The sequence below is a fragment of the Haliaeetus albicilla genome, chromosome 4 (genome assembly GCF_947461875.1).
Source record: "Haliaeetus albicilla chromosome 4, bHalAlb1.1, whole genome shotgun sequence".
NCBI lineage: Eukaryota > Metazoa > Chordata > Aves > Accipitriformes > Accipitridae > Haliaeetus > Haliaeetus albicilla.
The window spans coordinates 51,510,749-51,532,131 of NC_091486.1; the positions used below are offsets into that span (position 1 = coordinate 51,510,749).

A 21,383-nucleotide genomic window follows, 5' to 3' on the forward strand; every position below is an offset into this window, starting at 1 on the left:
AAGCATGTTGGCATTATGGAGATGCAAGAATGCCTCTGAGCCTGGCTCATCCCCAGAGGAATCTCTCCGCAAGTACTTTCACTAACAAAATCAAACCAAGGGATAAAAAGAACAAAAAAAGAAAAAAAAAAAAAAAGAAACTGGGTGTAGGCAAGATCTATACATCCCCTCACCCTGCTCACTCTAAATTGTATCAAGCTATGCAGACAAGCACCTGGCTCAAGTTATTTGAAAGCAGCAAAACATATTCCTTCTTTAAGCCTTTCTGCTTATGGCAGCACCCGTCTCAAAGATGAGCTTGACGCAAAAAGAGAGATGAGCCAACAAGACAAATCCTTTCCATATTTCAGGATATTTGTTCTTTAGTACTTCCCTGCTCCTGGAGGAAGAAGTCTTGGCACTGCAGAACCCATTACGAAGGCAAGCCCACCGTACTGATCAAGGTTGCAGATCGTCTTGGGAGTGCTGCTGAGCAGAAGCAAAATCCACTGCAGCAAAGCAACTCCTTTGTGAATACTGCCCCTGGGCTGTGATTTCCTGAAGGATAAAGCACTGGGTACCCGCTTCTTATTGACCTTCAGCGGGATTAGAGTCACAAACAGCCTCAGACTATGCCATTACCATTATAAAGAGAAGAAGGCTGCAGAAATTACCCATACTAATGTTTCAGCTGCATTCAGGAAATATACCACTTGAAACTTGAATCAGTTCACTACCAGATATAGTGAACTTGAGATACATTCAAACTCAAGAAACTATATTAGCAATATCTCCTGTTTCCAAGTAGCTTGTTAATCCTAGATAAAGTTCTTTCAGATTTCAAGTAGTAAGTCATAAGCACAACAGCAATGATAATGCAGTGGCCAGTGCAGAACTTTTCATGTTTACTTTCCCAAGTTAAGATCCATGCCGTACTGGCTGTACTCCACACAAAGTACACTTACTATAATTTAGCCACATCCTTTGGAGTGAAATTTTGCCCCTCAGGAATAATAATAATAATAATAAAAAAAAAATAAACACATAAGTGTAACAGTTTAAATAGGTTGCCTAACGTGATTTTACTCTTATGATAACCAGGACCTGGGAGCTCCTGCTAGAAGACCTGACTTCAGAGATTTAAGCAAGAGAGCTTGAAGCAATTACATTGTTAAAACAAGACACAGACTGTCCAGATCTATGTCTGGTTACAAGTGAAGCACTCACCCTTCATCAAAGCTTTCATTCTTGACTTACAGTCTCTGTGTTCAAGAGCAGTAGAATATAAATGGATGGCTGCAGACCAAATTAACAAAAACACCACAAAAGAGCATTAGAAAAACATCTGTTGTGCTAGAAAAGAAAATCTGCAGTAGAAGATGGCACATGCAGCAAGATTATTAAGATTACACTGTCTAGCTGATTTTTCCCAAATGTCAAAAGGATCAGAAAGGTAGTATAACACCTAACACCATGGAATAACTGGATCCAACTGGAACTTCATAGTGAGTTAGCAGCCCCACCTCCTTCCGGGCACCTTGCAAAATGCCTTCAATTTGATGAGGGTTTGATGGTGACTGCAGAAGAGGAAGAATTCTGTGGGGGGTGTACACTTGTTGACAGAATTCACACACACTGCCCTGACTACGCCTGTAGGAATTGCTGCTCCCTGCTTTGCCATGCTAGCTAGGAGTGCTTCCTTTCTTCCAACAAGTGACACTTAGTAAATCATTAAGTATCCTATCAGCTTTAAGATAAATTGTGGCCTTTTCTTTGACAAGCTGTGGTAAGAATAAAACCCTCCAATATTACATCACTTTGAATGGAGAAGATAATGCACTATTGGACTGCCGCATTATAGACTTCTCACTGTGTTTCTGCGAGAAAAGTGGTGTTAACCCCAGCTTCCTGGACAGAAGCCAGCCCTGATAATTATATTTCACCCATTGAGCTTCCCCTGCAGTTTTGACTGGCAGTGGCATTTTAATCCATTTCTTTACTTGCACTGTGTTGGTACTGTGTGCTGTTCAAGAGCATGCCTCTGGGCTGTAAAACAGCTGTTGGGTTCCACCCCAAAGGACTGCATTTCAACGCAAAATGTGGATGTCTTCCGTGTGGTGGACATGGAGGAAGTTAATAAAGAAGTGTGGAACTAATTGCAACTGTTGATTCAGTTCATTTCATCATACTGAATGCTGTTTGTTTTTTCAGCTGAGGTCCTACCATCACACTCACTACTAAATCTTTCCCAGGAAGTGGAGAAAGCATATCAAGCATATCAACCCTGGCATGTTAGAAAGGAATCCTATGTTCTTTTGATATTCCTAGTGATACCCACACACGCACTTCCAATTCATGACAGTACAAACAACAGTGTGCTGTGCAAGTTAGCTACTCTATGCTGCAGTAACAAAACATGCAGCCTATTCCTGCTGACAAAAAGTGCGTGCTTTCTTCTGTGCTAGAGAAAGTTACCCAGCATTGCTAGGCATCTGCTAAGAAACTTATCTTGTAAGTCATCTGCAGAAATAAGTGTTCCGTTCACAGTGAACTCTGCTCACTTCAGCAACCTGACTTCCAATCTGAAGCTCTAGTACAGGCACAAAAGCAAACTTCACACCAGTCCATTCTGCAAGTTGTAAGCAAATTCAAGTGATGGAAGAACAATTGGTAGGAAGATGGCCAGGCACTCAAATGCAAGCAAAACTTAAGCTCCCCAGTCAGAGCCAAACATGCCAATGAATGTTTACAGTGTCAGGAGAGCCTGTTTTCTTCCCTTTATTGCTACTGACCTCCAGTGAGTCCTTGGATCAATTGCTTCACCTCTCTGTAGCTCAGTTTTGCTTTTTCTCCTCTACAACCACATTTCCTTATGCTCTTCCCTTAATTATGGCAAGGACTGTCTTTTATAGCACTCAGCAGACATCTTAACAAACTCACACAGGCATTAAGCCAGCTCAAGGAATCAGTCTGTTCAACATTCATGGCTGAAGACACCAGACAACAAGAATGAGTCTGGGAAGGGGGAGAGAACAAACATTGGTACACTCTGCTCTCATATTCTCATCTGGCTAAATATTTATTAGTCTATCAGCATGAAAACAACAATATTTAAATTCTCGCTGTTACTGAGAGCAGCAGCAGCTCTTGGTATTCCTCTCAGCTCTGGGAGAGGTGAGGGACAGATAACAGTAACTAAAGAAATACCCCAAAAGAGCCATTTGTATTTTTGACAGCAACTTCAGAACAGCCACATTCATCTACAAGTTGAAAGTAATTATTTCCTATAAAGTCACAGACATCTCAAAACCCAAGTCAAAGCTTCAGAGACATGGCCCATTATCCACACGAAGGCTGCTCCCGAAGGACCAATTGCACAAAAGGACTTACTGATGAGGCCCTTTATTCCACCAGGAATTCTGTCAAAGGCAACAAGACTCCACATTGCTAGAAGGCCTGCAAAAGCCTATCAGGAATGTGATGTTTATTTTAGTACGAAGAAATTGTCTATGCCGGGTAGATTAGACTTCCCCCTTCTTTTCTGCTGAAAACTACAGTACATTTGTTTGAGGTTTGCTTCAACCATGGACCATAGATAGGCAGAGAATACAGGATCAAGCTTATATAGCCTGGAAATCAGAAGCTATAACAGGCTAAAAAGAACAACTTCAAGAAATCTGTGGCTGTCAGGTAAAGGCTGACCTTCTTCAGTGTTCAGAGACAGAAAGATGCAGACTGAGTTTCAAACTAAAATTGTTAATTCTATATGTGATTTTATCACCTGCCACCTTCTATTATTTAAAGAAAATATTGTATCTTCATGAAATATAATATCTCAGATTACTCCCAGATTCTGTTAAGCATCTCAGGTGTTTGTTTATGGCACAGTATAGCAGGCTAGCTGTGAAAAAAAAATCAGTTTCACTGACACTTTGCAGCAAGTTCTCTTTAAACACAGGATTACCTGCCTCTTGGAGAACACGTGGAGTGAGAACAGGAGGCAAAAAAAGGATCTGCAGTCCTATAATCCTATTTCCATGTCTCACCCTTCCAGATTTTTTCAGCAGGTTGGTGACTTTTTCCGAGAGCTTACACCTTCCTCACCCCAGCTGAAAACACGTACCTGTGTACATCAGAGCAATGCAGAGACCTGGGTTGAGTGTCCCCATGCTCCTGCAAATGACAGCAAGTACTTCTGCCACATGACTAAGGAAGTAAGATCTCCTTACAAGCCTTTCCTCCACCTGGTGCTGATCACAGTTAGAAACAGGACAGCATCTTTCAGTTCAAACTTGGATTAAATCTAATTTGAGAATTCTTGTGCATATCAAACCAGAACCACCCAACATTACTTTAGCAAAGAGAAGACCATAAGATCTTAGAGCTCTGAAGCATCCTCATCCAGCACATTCTTTCAGTTTTTCTTCAAGTCCCCCATCCTTCATGTTAACCCGTTTGCTTCTTCCCCATCTCTCTCATAGAGATCTAGCACTCCAGCCCCAGCTGCACCTTAGAGGAATTTCATTCTCCTATACTAGGACTCAGATCCTTCCCTAATAACTCATTCGGGTACCTTAAAGCTTAGGAATGTTTTCAGTGATCCCGCTTTCCTTCTTTATAGCCTCTAAACATTATGGAAGAAGATGCAATATTGTATTAATATACTCTTCACTTTGGGTTAGATTTCATGCACAGCTCTCTATTTTCTACTGTGTGATAATTCAGACTATCAGGAGATGAATGAGGGTATACATAGTCTGTGAAGAGAAGAATCGGGTCCTGAAATTGGTTCATTTTATACATAAGAAATCAACGAGAATCTGCTTCTGTGAATTTTCATTCACTGCCTCACTTCTGTGCCGAAAGGCAACAATGCACATTGCTGAAGATCATTTAACAATCCTGAAGCTGCTGTGTTGCCTTGTACAGTAGAAGGCTAAATAGTTCTACCCAACAATATTAATTGCAATTGCAAATACAGGATCTAAAAAGCTTACGTACAAACAGGACAAGTATTATCTGTTGGCACCCAGATAATAGAAAAGAAAAAAAAAAAAAAAGACTCACACAAGGCTATGACATCACTGCCAGCCAATAGGAAATAGTGCACATTCCCAGCAGCCAGTCAGGGAATTGTTCCCAGATGTTGCAAAGCCTTCCTAAAAAACACAGATAACAGCCAACCGACTTTGTGCAAACTGCTGGCAGAGGCCACTCAGCTGGCTCCGATCTGGCAGCAACCACAAGCCAATTCTTTCCACATTCCCAGCTTCCACTGGGAGGCTGTCCCTGGGCTGTGCAAAGAGAACAGAAAAACATTTTAAGCTTTTGCAAAAAGCCTGAAGGTAACTTTTTCTCTCCCATACAAGCTATTTTTCCAAATTGCCCAGTAACTACCTGAACCTGAAAAAACAAAAATGCAGTAATAATTTCACTCAGGTAAGCGGTCCCAAAGAACTCAAAACAAATTATCCCAAGAAAAACTGTATCCTATGTTTTGTGTGTTTATGTGTGTGTGTGCTAGCAGAACAGGCACACATGTATCAGCTATTTCTTGCAGAAGATGTATTTGTGTAAATGCATTTACAGTAATTACTACTAGATTAAGAACTCTGCCATACAATTAATGCTAGTCTCTATATTGTTGAAAAACCTAAAGGTCAACCACTGAAAAGGAATCTAGTAGGTAGTAGCCCTCTGTCCCAGATTATTTAGTCTTTAAAAAAACAAAACCACCCCAAAAATCGAAAGGACAAGATATAAGATGCGGAGGACAAAAACAAGCCGGACGCAGGAGGGATGGCGAGGAGGTTTAAACAGCTAATTAGGAGCAGTGATTCTAATTCAATACTAATCTAGCTGTATACTGAGTTCCCAGGGCAGCGAAACTAAGCAACAGCTAAGGACTTGCAGATCCTCCCTTGAACATTTTCCCCTATGGAAATCAGTCCTGCATGTGACACCAAGATCAAAGTTCCTACCTGTGACAAATAGAAGGATTCAAATGTTATTAAAAAAGATGAAAATCTCAAATTTCTAAATGTCAGTCATCTTGTAAACTTCAAAGTAGCCACTGTATCAGTCAAGAGGGGAGTTGTAGGGGAAGAGACAGCTAAGCTATATCGTGTGCACTTAATGTTCCAATTTTAAATATGTCATCTTGATATGAAATACACAAATATACATTGCAGTAATTTATAGTGAGGATGACAATTATCACAGATGGTTTTGTGAAAGAATCCCAAGCTGTCTGCTACCAGCTGATGCACGTTTTATAACATGGGAGACAAAGAAAGCTCAGGCCTATCATGTTAAAAAGCAGAGAAGGAAATAGCCCTGCCCAAACCACGTTTTTTCCAAAAGGTAAAGACCAACTTTGCTAGCCCTGAAAGATATGTACGCAATTATCTGTTAAGTTCCAGTGAATAGGATATTAAAGGGTTCAAAACTGTGAACAATTAACTTACAGTAAGATTTACATAAAACTCCTCCAGTAATTAGCAGCAAATAGAGGCAGATAAGCACTGCAATTTTATGGGTGTTAGTGTGGAAAAAGTAATTTGCAATTCGTAATGCAGGTCAGACACAGATGTTTCAGCTGATTGTTCAGCAGAGTGAACAAAAGCCCTTGTCAACATCATCTGCAAAAGGTGCACTATATGATCTCTGAGGAGAGCTATAAACTGAATCCAGACTAGTGGGATATGCATATAAATTTGGAAACAAGCTGATGGGTGGGAAGGGAGGAAGGAGTTTAAGTCTTCTGAAGCAATGTATCTATCCATACTACCTGCAACAATCTGTGCTCATTGTCTCTGCCTCAGCTGAAATAGATGGGTTTATAATGCATTATGTCATTTGCTGCTGAGCAGCAGAGTCTGTGAAGAGCCTACATTGATACAGCACTCACAAAAGGCTCTACAGTACTACTTCTCTGAAACAATTAAAGCCATGCATCTACGTTTTGCTTTTAGATCTTTGCAATAGCACCATTCTCACTATTAGAGACTTGGCTACTTAGTCAGACTGAATTGAGTCTTCCGTGTTAAGTTCCTGGGTTGGCATTACGAAGAAAAACTATTTCACTTTTTATCATTGAACTGATGTTATTTCACCTAAGGAAGAAAGGCCATTTGAAACTCATTCTGCTCCTAAAGAAAAGACATAAGAAATGAAGGAGGGATTGTGTTCTGACTTGGGAAAACCAAATTTGTCTTTATATTGTCTGTTAAAGGTAGATGACAGACTGCCTTAGTCTCATCATTAAAAAGGATGATGCAAGCATCAGAAAAGCTACAGAAAAAGCAGTAAATCCATTCACAGAATAGCCGACATTAGACAATCTCCAGAGGTCCATTGCAGTCCAACTGCCGTACTCAAAGTAGGGTCAGCTAGAGCAAGTTGCTAAGGTCCCTGTTCAGTCAGGTTTTAGATATCCCCAAGCAAGAAGACTGCACATCTCTGGGCAAGCTGTGGTTTACCAGCCTCAGACTAAAAAAGATTTTTTTTATGTTTCAATGGAATTTCCTTTATTTCAATTTGTGCCTATTGTCTCCTGACCTATCACTAGTGCTGTTGAGAAGAGTCTGACTCAGTCTTCTTTACTCCCCCCCGTCAGGTATTGATACACATTGATAAGATCTCCCCAAGCCTTCTCTCCTTGAGGTTAAACAGTCCCAGCTCCCTCAGCTGCTCCTTGTATGCCAGATGCTCTTGTCCCTTAACAGTCTTCAAGGCGCTTCACTAGACTTTCTCCAGGGCATCCAGGTCTCCCTTGTTTTGGGTAGCCCAGAACTGGACGCTGCACTTCAGACGTGTCCCCACTAGTGCTGACTAGAGGGGAAGGATTACCTCTGTCAAACTGCTGGTAATGCCCTTCCTGATGCAGCCCAGGACGTTGCCAACCTTCTTTGCTGCAAAGGCCCATTGCTGGCTCACGGTCAACTTGCTGTCCACCAGGACCACCATTAAAGTTTCAAGAAAATAAGACGTTACGTTTTCTAAAAAGCTACCCTCAACTTACACTTGCCCATATGCTCATTTTAAAAAACTGGCAAGAAGGAAGCTTTTAAGATTAAGTAATCAGACTATGAGATATCTGCTGTCAGTTGTAGAAGACTTTCTATATGACCTTGAAGGGAAAGAAAAAACCCACATGAAAAACTTCTGTCTCAGTTCCCATCCTTAACGTAGAAAAAGCAAATAGTTGTGACATACAAATACAAGATTGAGGTCTCTGGATCAGCAACCGCGTCTCCCGCCATGCACATGTACAGCGCACAGCATAAGGAGAAAGAAAGAAGCAGAGACATTGATCTTGGTTGCAGCCTCCAAGCAAAACTGTAACGTAGAAAATAGGAATGGGTGGGAAGATTTGAAACAAGGTACAAATCCTTGGAGCAAGGATTCTGCATTCTTCTACATTTGGAAAGCAGCCAGAAACCTATACTGGAACAGGAATTACAATAAATGGAATTCACTCTTAAAACGCATTTCAGAAATTGTAACGTTTCTCTGAAATTAAAATAGTAACAGTCACAGAATTAAAACATAACATTTGTATGCGTGTGTGTGTATATATTCTTGTTCTGATCTTACTGTTCTTTATATTCTCCTGTTTTTCAGCTGGAAAACAGAAAAGGCATATATTTTCATATTTTATTATTTAAGAAGCTGGGAAAAGAATTCAGCTCTCAACTTGAGATCAAATGCCCTTGGGTTTTTGGTTGGGAGAGGGAAAGAGGAAGAGGTTAAAGAATTGGGATGTAAAGGGGAATGAAATAATCCACATCCTTATTCATGTGGAATACTTTGGGGTTGGGGGTTTGTTTTTGCTTAAACTCCAAGAACACTGGCCCTTGTTGGAACAACCTGAGTCATATTTTGCTGCACAGAAGAGCCTGGATAGTGTATACAAGTTCAGAATGAATCATCGGTGTATTGAATCACCAATGCAAAAGATACATTCTTTAACTAGACCGCATAGATAAAAACAAACACTACCATGCTCCTGAATGCATTGGGAAGAAGAGACCCAGTTCAGGGATGCAGAAAGGAAACCAACTATCAGCCTGTTGTTTGAATTAATATTTATCAGTTCAGCAGCATGGGAGAAAGGGGTAGAAACAGGGAGGGAATGACCCTGAGGAGCAAATACGGTGCAAGTGTACCATACTGAGAAGGAGGAAAGGGGTTCTCAGGATTAATTTGCTCTCTTGATAAGAGCTACTATTCATTTCTACCCCTTTGCTTTTAAAACAGATGCTGCTCTCACACTATGGCAACATAAATGACATTTCATAGTCTTTTTTTATCAGAAGCTTTCAGGATGCTCTCTTCAGCTTGTCAATTACACATGAAATCCCTTTTTGTACAATCATTCCCATACTGTCAGAACACCATGCTATAGCCCACAGTAATCCTTGGACTGAAGACAAAAACAGCACCACCAACATTCATAGCTCAAGCATATCCTGAAAGTAGCATATTCAGCAGCATTGAGCTCTTCAAAGAAAAAAGGACCTCATACCACACCGGTGGCCATTAGCACATATGTTCAGCCATGACTTGGAGAAGTTAACACCACTGTATGTTCAGTTCCCACACAAGAATGGACATAAGCCAACAACCTCATTAAGAAAAAACGTTGTGCTGTCTCCCACAGCGCTTTAGGTGGACCATCAGGTCTCAAAGACCACGGCTGTTCATTTGTTTGTTTAAACATTAATTTTATTCTCTAATGCCAGTGATTTTTTTCTAGAGATCGAATACTTCTTTTGACAACCAATTTACTCCTCCATGGAGCACAACACATGAGGATCTTCCCTTCTTTGTGAAGGCAGGTAGACAGGTTCCTGTTGTGTTCATTTCTTTCCCTTGAGCACTGCCCAGCAGCACAGGTTTGTATCAGCATAACTTTGCTTTAAAACACTCATCCATTTTCAAACCAAGGCATTTAGTTGCCCAACACCCACTGCTGGGCAGAAATATATGGCTAAGTTCTACGAACAGCTTTGAAAGTCACACTGGTTATTAGTCAGCTATTGCTGCCGAGTCAAGAGGTTGGAGCACAAAGGCCAAACACAAGGTATGGAGGTCCTACAAAAAAAAAAGTAGCTATTCCTTCTGAATGCATCTTCCAATGACGAAACAGCTAACTTTTAAGAGAGTACAGACTGAAGGGAGAACATTCTCCCAGTTTTTAAGAACTCAACACAAAAATCTAATAAGTGCTTAATATTCTGTACACATTTGGGTGTGTAGGAAGACTAAGGTTAAGTTCATGCATTAGAAAGCTATGTGCTTTGCTTGCCTAATACTAAGAACCTGTTGGGACTACACAGTCTGAGTGCCTTAAAATTGAAAGCAATCAATAGAGCAGAAAGAAGTGATAATATTGTAGCATACAGCTGAGCTCAATTCATCTGCCAGACCTTGCCCTCACATAAGCAACGTTTTCAGCTGCTTAGAACCCAGCAGGGGCTGTATTTGATGAACCACAAGGCATCATTACTTAAGAACAATCTCCCAATCAAACTGATGTTTAAAAGATACATTGCACTTTCCTTATACAATAATAGAATGCACACATGCACTCTACTGCAGGCAACAGCATGCAATCGATACTGTATTTGATTTTATAGCGAAAGCACATGTAATCCTGTCTACAAGAAGCCAGGCTTAGAAACTTTAAGCTACCCAGCACGATTATATGCAAGGCCCAGACAGATTTCCTTATCCTGTATAACTTCAGTGACTGGGATACTGAAATATTTTAGCCTTACTGGTTTTAAACATGTGAGCAAAATCTTCAATTCCTAAAATCAGCATAGGACTGGAGAAATAGATGGAGACATGGCAGTTCATTCCAGCTGAGAATCCCAAGTAGCCCTACTCGTCCTAACTGTGCAGTTGGAAAAAACTCTTGTAAACCTACTTAACTACTACTACTTTCTTGCTTACCTTCATCCTACCAGAAATAGGAAGACTGCAAACATATATCCAAACATATATCCAACGCTGAAAGGCTGTCCAACATTTCTAGTTACTTCAGCAGAGTTCTCCTATCATGGCACTATGATTTCTAACCCTACTTGCATCACTTGAAGCCAAGCCCTTAACAAAAAAATCATTTCATACTCAAGTCAAACTTGAGTTTTGGGGAAGACAGACAATTCTTCTTGTCCTCTTATAGTGTTCCCGATACCCAAGATTGTAAGGTCAGCTTGAAAGAGGACATTAAAATCACAGACTATGTCCCAAATGCTTTTTTGGTGTTAAAATCTAAAACACTACTGCCCTCTTTTCTGCCTAAAGGTGCACAACCACTTTAATCAACCTTGACAGTGGTAAGCCTCCTATCCCCAGGTGGAGAAATATGTCCATGAAATTGCCAAACACCAAATTTATCTGTGCGTTTGTATCTGTGCCCCAAACATAATCTGAAGGTGGGAATTACTATATTTCACACAGTAACCCTGGGGAGCAACAGACTTTTATTGCATCTCCATTAAGCAGATCATAACGTAGCTAAAGAACTAGGCTTGTGGAGAGGCGACCAACTATTACAGTAACAGCACAGATTGTATGCTGCTGTTCAGCACTCAGCTCAGCATGGAGTGCAAGTCACCTGTTCATTAAATGAGAAGCAACCCGAAGGGCTGTGTAACACTTAGGAGATAGTAATTAATAACTATAGTTAGGGGACAAACAAATATCATGGCATACTGGAGAAATTAACACATTAAGAAAAACAAGAGAAAGAATAAGGGAGATGTGATCTGCTGAGCAGCACAGTAACTAGGATGAACAGCTGGATCGGTCACTTCCTCTACAACTGGATGACTTACAGCACAAATTCCTCTGCCTTGCTTATTTTTCCAAGGCTATAAATTTTTGTGTCTTTTTACTGAATGCATGCACACTTTTTAGGTCAGAGATTTAAACCCCATTTAAACCTTCCGGGCACTACCACAATGCTGATACACTGAAATTAAAATAACATAACCAAAATCCTCTAGAATATCACGTTTAGCTGGTTTCGAATAAGTTATTTTGGCTATTTAGTGACAGTATTAAAACTCAATGATTGGGCAGAACTCTGACTATTAACTGTGTAACACAGACAAAAGTGTGCTTCCACTCTCCTACCAACAGCAAGCCTGCTGTTGCATTTAACCTTATATTGTGGGACAATTTTTTATTTTTTTTGAACAAGGATCAGAGCTTGGCTCTTACTGGTTTCAACAAAAGGTGAGCAAGTAAATGTTTTTAGAAGTCTAGCCTTATTTTGTGAGGTTTTACAGCATTATTTCAGAGCCCTCCATCAGATTCAGTAATACTTAGGAGGTGAGGAAGAGAGACAACACTGGGAAAGAAAAGACAACATGTTACTAACATTAAAGGTTTCATGTTTAAACCACCTTTTCAGCCCTGCACACCTTTGGGGGCTTCAGTCTAATTTTTAAAATAAATTACTTAGTAACAGGATGTTACAGATATAATGAAAAACAGCCTTTGCTTCCATATAGTTTGAGACTCAAGACACTTCTAAAAATCAGGATCCATGTACCAACTACCCTGCTACTGTGCCCACTGTATCAAACAACATATGCATACAGACACATGAGCCAACATACCCAGGAGACCACTCTTCCATTGAAGCAAGGTAGCTTTGCGTTGTCGTCTGAGATCTCCTCCTTTACCACCCTGGAAAAAAATAATAGGAAGAAATTCAAGAGTTTGAAATTACATCAGATCAGAAGGGACAGTAGTTTTCTTAAATGGTCCAGGAAAAATACAAATTTTTACTAAAATGTTGGTATCAACAAGTATTCTGTATTTAAAGAATATGTGACTATCAGAACAAAGGAAGCAAGTAAAAATAAAGGGTAGAATAGTACCTTTCTAGACAACCATCCAAAATCAGTAGGCACAAAGTAATTATAAGCACTTTGGAGTCTTCCATCTCACCACAATTTTTAAAGATCTGATGGTGATTAAAATCCCACTGTGCTGTGCAGTCTCTGTGTCAGAGATCACAGATCACAACTTAAGGCCACTCTGTCAGCAAAGGGCTATTACCTCAATTTCCTAGACTAGATTTGGAGCCAAAACACAGCACCTTCCCTCCAAGGCACTGAAGGGGTTGTGGTCAAGCTTCATACTGAACCTTCCATCTCCTGTGCATCAGACAAGCATCTCAACCTTCTTCATTAACTCAAGCTCTCTTCCCACTCTTGCTAGCCACACACCCCTCTTGCTCCCTATACCTCCCTCCTTTCACTCCAAGGTGGTTTAAAAATGGTTAGCAAGGCTGAGGCCTGGCCCCGTCAGGGGAAGAGCTGACATGGTCAAATACAGAGGTGCAGCTCTGGCTTTGAATTCCCTCCTCTAGTCCATTCCTTTTTAAACAGATGCAATGCCAATACAGCATTCAGCTAGGAGCCATTCTGAAGGCTTCTTGATAAAAAGCTTAATCCAGAACTCAAACCCTTATAATTAAGAAGAATAAAATCAGCAATTTGTTTTACTAGCATAAGGGTTTTCATAATATTTTAAATTCTGAAGACACTTACTGTGACTCAGTATCTCAGAATCAGCATTTATTTCAACAGTTTAAGACTGGTCATAGCCAAATATAAACAGCACAACTACTGAGAAAACAGAAATGCTCCCATTTCATTAAGACTTAATTCCAAGCTTCCAATTCAACAGCAACTGAAGTTACTTCAGACGTTTCTGTTCTTCTAACTATCATGGTAACCAATATGGCCCCCATTTAACAACTTCATATTCTTTAAATTAGCCAGTCATAGACACACATATATATATATATTTATAGCTACAAAAAGTTATTCTGAATTCTTCAAACAATTCAGTGCTCATTCATCCTCTTAGAAAGTAAAGTAATCATGTTTTAAGTCAGCAAGACCTTTATCAGGTCTGCCGGAGGCAAAGTGAGCCTCCAGTTCTGTAATTCCCGCACTAAGTAGCCCGCACAGCTGAACACGCTCTAGAAGGCCTCTCTAAATCCCATCCAGGATCGGGAAACAATGGTGCTGTTGACTACACCAGAGTCGCTTCCTTTGGATTCATCCAGATGAAAAGAGCAGGTTCAAAACCAACGAGTGGTTCAGTACTACTAGGAGTAATTAGTTACTGCCTTGAAGCACTCTTTGCAACAAGCCCCCAGTGAGCCAGCTTCTAAGTCTACAAACCAATTACAAATGTCATCTCTCAGCAGGGCACTTTAAACCGTATTTTTGGGGACTGCTGCTCTAAGCTGGAGAGTTCCAATTTAAAGCAGCAAAGATTAAGAAAACCTTGCATTTGCATCAGCTTCCTTAACAAACCTCCCTCATTTATACAAGGCCATGATCTCTCAGAAAGTGATTTTTGTCTTTAGAGAAGAAGCAGACATTGCTGGTGGCTTCCGAAGAGACTGTCAAATGAGAAATTTTAAAAGAATCACCATTTCAGAAGCCAGCCTGAGTGGTGCTTCAGTTTCAACATGCGCTTTATTACTTAATTTAAAATCAGAACCATTGGACTCTGCCAATTCTGAAATCCTGACTATAGGATTTGGTAAAACAGCTGGACTGCTTCATTGTTACAGTTCAGCAGTTTCAGTGTAAGATGACACAGTTGTGAATCAGTGCTATGATGGATTCTCTCTTGTTGACGATGATCCACAAGACAGGACAGAAATGGTCCATGTTATCTATTACAACACTTTTGTCTGGTTATCTCTAGTAAGGAGATACAGATGAAATGCAGGGCAGTTAGCTTCCCATTTGGTTTCTCTGATTAATGGTAAGAATAACATCACTCTTCAAAACAAGAGCCCACAGAGTCACCATTATACAGGACCCCCTTCCCATCCCCTCACTCCCCCAATAGGACATGAATCACTTCTGCCTAGAAAGCAGACCTTAAGGACAAGCTTCCTTTCAAGCCTTTTTTTTTTTTTTTTTTTTTTAATCTGCAAATTGGAGCAAACTCTAAACCCAGCATCTGGCAGAAGCAAGGCAGCCCCAGGCAGGGCAGCATAGAGAATCCCACACTACACCACACACCCTGTACAGCAATTATTGAAACCTGAAGCCCTGCATAAACATCTCTTCAAATGCTACTGCTGCCTTCCTTGTAGCAAGATTCTTGTGGATTCTTCTAATCCTACAAGCAAGGGCTCACATAGGGCTGAAATGCAAGCATTCAAATGCAGGACTTGTCAAATTCCCGTTTCAGGAAGCCTCGTTTACAGAAATACTCCCGCACAACACAGCAAGCTTGCAGGACATTTCAATCCATTTTAGTCTCTTATTTCAAGAGAGAAGTAGTCCAGGACAGAGTTTACCTTAATTCACTTAATCCATAGTATTCTCTTTATCAGAGTTGCAGGAATAGCATCAATGTTTACAAGCCCATGGCTTCCTTTCAATGCAGAGCTCTCCTCTTCCACTTCTGCCTAGATCCAAATAAACTAAGGCTGTATGACAGCAGAGACCAACAGAGCACTTCTGCTAAGTCCTGGGAGTCACTTGTCCAAGAAGGGGTTTGTTTCATGATTCTGAAGAGCTAGAGATATTCACAAAGGTGGCTGCCCAGGTCAGGGAGAACTGGCTGGGTTTTTTGCTGGGTTTGGGTTTTTTTTAATATACAGCTTGAAGGAACTGAGCTGACTAATAGAAAATCATTCAACTGCAAAAACACCAGGTTTGCCCTTAAATACAAGGCTTTAGGACTACATACTGATGTGAATACTCAAGACATTATTTTTGTTACCTAAGGGCTCCAACCAAAATTGGGAACCTTTTGAACAAGGCACTGTACAAACACACAGGAAAGCTCTTCAGAGTGGGGACTGTCTAAATATGGGCAGAGAGGAGATATGGTGGCATGTTTATACCAAGTCAAACAGTAGATTCGTAGCAGAAATAGATTTCTGGCCTCAAGTCCCTACATAGGAGAACAGGGACAATTTGGTTTTGACAATCCCTAAGCTTTAAAATAGGCAACCTGAAGTCTAGTCAAACTCAATAAAAATTTGTGGTTCCACAACCACATTTTCCTTTATTTATGTGTTTGTCTTCCTTGTTGCTGTGTAAAAAAAACCACAATAGCCACAAAGCAACTGACTATGCATGAAACAGTGTCATATTATGAGGGGGGAAAAATGGTTAGGAAGGAGAAGAGAGGAGAGGAGAACAAATGGACAAATGAGTCTCTTTCCATCTTACTTTTAGAAAATTAGGAATAAGTGACACCACCACTAAAACCTGCATTTGCAAATTTTAATCCATTTCCTAAAGAAGGAATGAACAATCTCTTCTTTCTCCATATTTATTTGCATTGTTAATGGTTAGCAGTACAATATTAGGCAGTCTTCACCCCTTTTCTATTATTGGAAAGAAAAACATTTGAAAATATTAATTTAACTCCTAATCCATCTGTCCTCCCTTCACCGTTTGGCAACAGGAAAGAGATCATATGATTTCGTTATTGTTTTTAGTCATTTATACCTAGACTCTAAAGAGACAATTAAGAATAAACTCCATTGAAATCAACAGATACTCAGTGCTTTAAAATCCTTTGACAATTCAATGAAGCTCTCAGACCTGTAATTCTGGAGCTGCAAACTCTGTGTGCAGACAGAGGATTTCAACATTTGCATGGATCTCCAGCCCCAATGGACCGACTCGAATTCAGACATTATCTTTTGTGTTTCATAGAGTCCTGGAGAGAACACTCACTCAGCAAAGATCCAATTGCAGAATCAGCAAATAAAGATGCTGCAATAATTTTATCCTGACAACTGCATGTTTTAAATGACAGTATCTCATCCCCCCCCCCCCAATGAAATGCCATTTACTGCATCCCAGAAATCATATGCAGCAGTTCTGCATCAAGCTCTAAGATTTAGGCAAAAGTCAAGCACTAAAAACATACTGATTGTGAGGTTCTCTCCAGAGAAAAGGCTTGGAGGTCTTTCTAAAATTGACACATACAGTGGCAGTCAGGATATCCCTGCAATACTGCACAGACTGGTTTAGTTGTCCTCGTGATGGAAAACAAGCACACTGAAGTCAACACTTAAAAACCAACGCACTCTATCACAGCATTAGCCTTCTGCTGCAGCTAAAGGGAACAACTTCCAGATCTGTTGCAACTTGAACTACTAAATATAGCCTTGAGCTATGAGGCAAGAGGATGACAGACTGTAATTCCCAGCTTGCTTTGGGTAGCAATCAACAGTGCCAAGAACATCAAAGACAGCAGCAGCCACTAATTTCAAATATCACTGTTTTACAAATCATTATTTGTAGTAAAGAGGCTGCTCCTTTCAATTCTCAGGAAGGAGAAGCAATGGAGAGAAGGCAAGAAAGGAATATGAAAGTTTACAGCCACATGCTTCGGTCTGAGGACAACTTTGTATTCAAGAAGACATCTTTTGCTCTACAAGAACTTAGAAGGGCAGAGGGAGACCCATGCCGTTGGCTGCTTTTGGAACACACACAGTCCATTAGGAACTAATATACAAGGCAGCTTAAGACCAGGGTGGATAAGGCCCTAAGTAATGGGTTCACAACCTAGACCCAACCCAAGCTAGCATGGCAAGGAAGAAGTGGTGATGCATTTGATATGCCAAAGACCTCCTACAGAGGTGAAGAAAAGTCTGTTGGTACTGGATGTGGTCCACTGTGGAGATAAGACACCACTGCTCTCAAGCACAATCATTAATGGCCTTACTGTTTGGTAACAAGAACAAAGACCATCTGATACCAAGAAACACATCCCCTGCTCTCATAAAAGTTAAAGGTTCCCTTCAGAAGACAGGATATTTGTTTCCGAGGTCACATCCTGCCTCCTGGCAACACTGTGGCAAGGCTGGAATGCACACAGTCTCTATTCCAGCACACACAATCTTCCACTTAACCCAGGTTAGGAGCCACTCTGGGTCACAGAGAAGACAGCAAATAAACACCTATCCACAAAGCCTTTTACAAAGCTACCACTCAAGGACTGCCAAACGGTAACAGAACAAACCAGTCATTTCCAGATAACTTGGGTCGCAATAATTCCCAGCTGCAGGTCTACCCCATGCTGCCCTGCTGTGTTCCAGCTGTACACGATTCTCCTTTCCAAAGGGGAGGGAGGGGAGAATCTGCCAGCACACCAACAATTTAGCTAGAGATTTTTCTTCAATGTTCAGAGACTTGTAACATTTTCCTCTTCACTATACTCCAGAAAAATCCTGATGCACAATGTATTAGATCCTTTCATTCATCCTTCAAATGCATCTACCAGGTAAAAGGAAGGTAAAAGAAGAACACAGAGGAACAACTCACCCAAGGTCACACAGTACATCAGTGACAGATCATGAAAAAGACCCCATACTCTTGCATACCCCCAAGCACCTGCTCTACATTGTCAGCAAGCTCCCTACTATCAAATCCCACATCAATACAGTCTTTACTTAGAAAGAGCACGTGCAAAAAAGGGTGTGGATGTGGGGGGGAAGGGGAGGAGGGAATAGTTCTCAGAAGCTCACATCCTCTGCTTTATTTCACTTAGAGGAGATTTAAGAACTAATTACTAAATGAAACAATCACTGCTGGTAACAGCCCCTCCTTCCTCTCACTTCCTGGAATTGTGTCTGGATCCTCTTGACTTTGCTACCACCCTACTCCGCACAAATAGGTATTTGTGCATTTACCAAAACCAGTCTTGTTCACCCTCTCACACCTCACCTGTTTCTATGATAGGTTTACACTCCCGGTTACCTCCCCAGTATCCTGATTCCTTGCTTTCCTCCAGAAAGGATTTTAGCCTGAAGACGAAGGATTGTTTACGCTTACCCTCACTCTCATCCCTCTGCCAAGCTGTTTGCTGCCTCAGAATATATGCTGACTCCATATTAAGAATACTAAGTGAACCCCAGAAACCTCTAATGACTCTCTGATTCATAAGCATTTAGGCAATTGGATATTAAACACTGGGTTTGATAGTGTTGCATACACTTGCATTTTGATTGCATCATGCACGCCTGGGAGAGACTTAATCTCCAGAATTAGCTAGATGATTTTTTCTTTCTACTCAGAAAAAATGAGGTTATAAAGGAAATTCTCCTTTGACGGATTCACCAGTTACAGGCCCAACCCTCCAAGGCCACATACATGGGAAATGCAGGGTTGAGACAGCAGTGCGGCCCCTACAGATACATTCAAGGTTAACATGTACCATGCCACAAAGTGCGCATCTTAATACACTTTAGCACCAGATTAATCCCATCTTGTCACTGCAATCGCAATCAAGTCTTTTCTTAACTCTTTCTTATTGTCCTTTACTGATGGGAGAAGGGGGAGAGAAGCTTCATTCATTACTTTTTATGACTTGGAGATCCTTAGAGAGAAGGCGAAGTAATTAGGCCATTTGTTCTATACCTATCTTTGATGATTTCATCACCACAAAGGCAGGTAAGAGATTATTCACGTTAGTTTTGATTCATAGAATCATGTAGGTTGGAAGAGAAATCCAGGGGTCATCTAGTCCAACCTCCTGCTCACAGCAGGTTTAGGTTGCTTAGGGCCATGTCAGTCAAGTTTTGAGTATCTCCAAGGATGGAGGTTCCACAACCTCTTCGGGCAACTTGATTCTACTTACGAAGCAGCAGTTTTCCAAAAACCTGTTTAAATTAGTAAAACCATAAGTAATCATAAATCCACATCTGCAATGAGTTAATACTAAGAGAAGCTATTCGTAAGATTCTACTAACTGCTTTGGCAGATTCTAAGCTCACTCAAAAGCAACTTTTGCTTTGGAAGCGCCCAACTTCTAATGTGGTTTGATAGATATTTGCACATTGGACAAGCGGTCAGAACTACAGTAATAGTATTATACTCCACTGATGCTAGCTAGCTGCTTCATAGAAATTCTTTGACTTCACTAGCCATAAAAAAATATTTTTAAAGCTCTTCAAGCAGAAGCCCTTTCTGAAGAAGGTCCAGAATGGTCCGACTACCCCCTGCATCTTGCCTGGCAATATCAGGCCAAACTTCCATGCAGAATATAAACATCGCTGAAGACCAGACTGTTTACTACAGTACAAAAGCAAATGACAGGACAGTCGTTTTTAGGGAAACCCAAGTAAAATACAGACAGACATGCAGTTCCTTTAAGGACAATTTAAATTGCAGAATGCACACGGCAAACCCAGCAGAAAGGAGCTGACATGCACAGAAAGAAAAAAACCTCTCACCCTTCTGATCACGTGACAAATATGCAACTCCTCAACTGGAATCTAAGCCTGCAGCTCTAAAAATAGTCTTTCTGAAACTGATTAACATGTCAGTTTGAATCTTTAATGCAGAATTAAAACTTTAGGCTTTTTGTAGCTGAGGCCACAACACAGAGAGTCTTTAGCCTCCCAACTCGGAGAAATTAATGAAAATAAAGCCACCCACTGAATTTACAGATGACACTTGGCTAGGATATGTTTATTTTGGAAATAAGAAAGAGGGGAGGAAAAGAGAAATCTTTTTGCCGAGCAGATAAACACCCTAATGCAGTGCAGCATAGAAGGGCTCTGCTCAACACAGAAAGATTCGCAGCCTTCTGTGATGCATGCATGAAAGCCTTAGATCTTGTCTGCACCCCACTGAGCTTGTGAGCAGGAAACAGCGTTGCAGCGTTCTGAAGCAGACTTACAGTGCTTCTCTACAGAAGGCTCATGCCAATCACTCCTCCAAATAGCACAGAGCCAGAATGGAACCAGCCTTCTCCTTTTTAGGTTGTTATTCATAAACAACACTGACAATGCTTTGCCTTTCCATATATGCACTTTTGTATGCCAACTCCCACATAAACCTGTCAAAAATGAATATGAACGTGCTACCCACGAATATGATGACACACCCAAGTATAGAACAAAACCCTCTTCAAACAAAGATATTTAGCTTCAATGCATGTGAGAGCTCTCCTAACAAAAAAGCTGAGCAGCAGCTCTGCATGATCTGCAGAGGCTCAGCTACCCAAGTTCAACATCCCTTCTGCATAAAGCCATTTACTAAAGTCAGCTCTCGTGACGGCACTCCCCAGGCTTGAGGTTAACCTCCTGTCCTTCCACCACGCACTTTAGCTCCTTCTTATAGGTTCTGTAGAAATCATAGCAAGAAACTGTGTGTAACGGGTGTTAGGGAAGTCACCTCTTCCTGCATAGCTGACAAATACATTAAGAAACACTCTCTTTTTCTTCATTTATGTAATTAGCTGCTACCCTCTGTCTCATGTTATCCTTAACACTTTTAAAAAGCTAAACATGCAGTCTTAATGATTCTGTCTGCAATTAATATGAATACATTAACCATGTTTATACATCAGTTATCCTCTGCCACATCTGATCT

The 21,383-nt window shown here is 40.7% G+C and overlaps 1 protein-coding gene across 3 annotated transcripts in view; it reads right to left on the reverse strand.

Moving 5' to 3' along the window:
* DVL1 (dishevelled segment polarity protein 1) overlaps positions 1-21,383 on the reverse strand; it is a 105,411-nt gene that overhangs the window by 53,745 nt on the left and 30,283 nt on the right. For all 3 annotated transcript variants that reach the window (XM_069782648.1, XM_069782647.1, XM_069782650.1), the window contains exon 2: positions 12,618-12,687. In XM_069782648.1, coding sequence (XP_069638749.1) covers positions 12,618-12,687 — 70 coding nt within the window. The remainder of the gene's footprint in view (positions 1-12,617; positions 12,688-21,383) is intronic.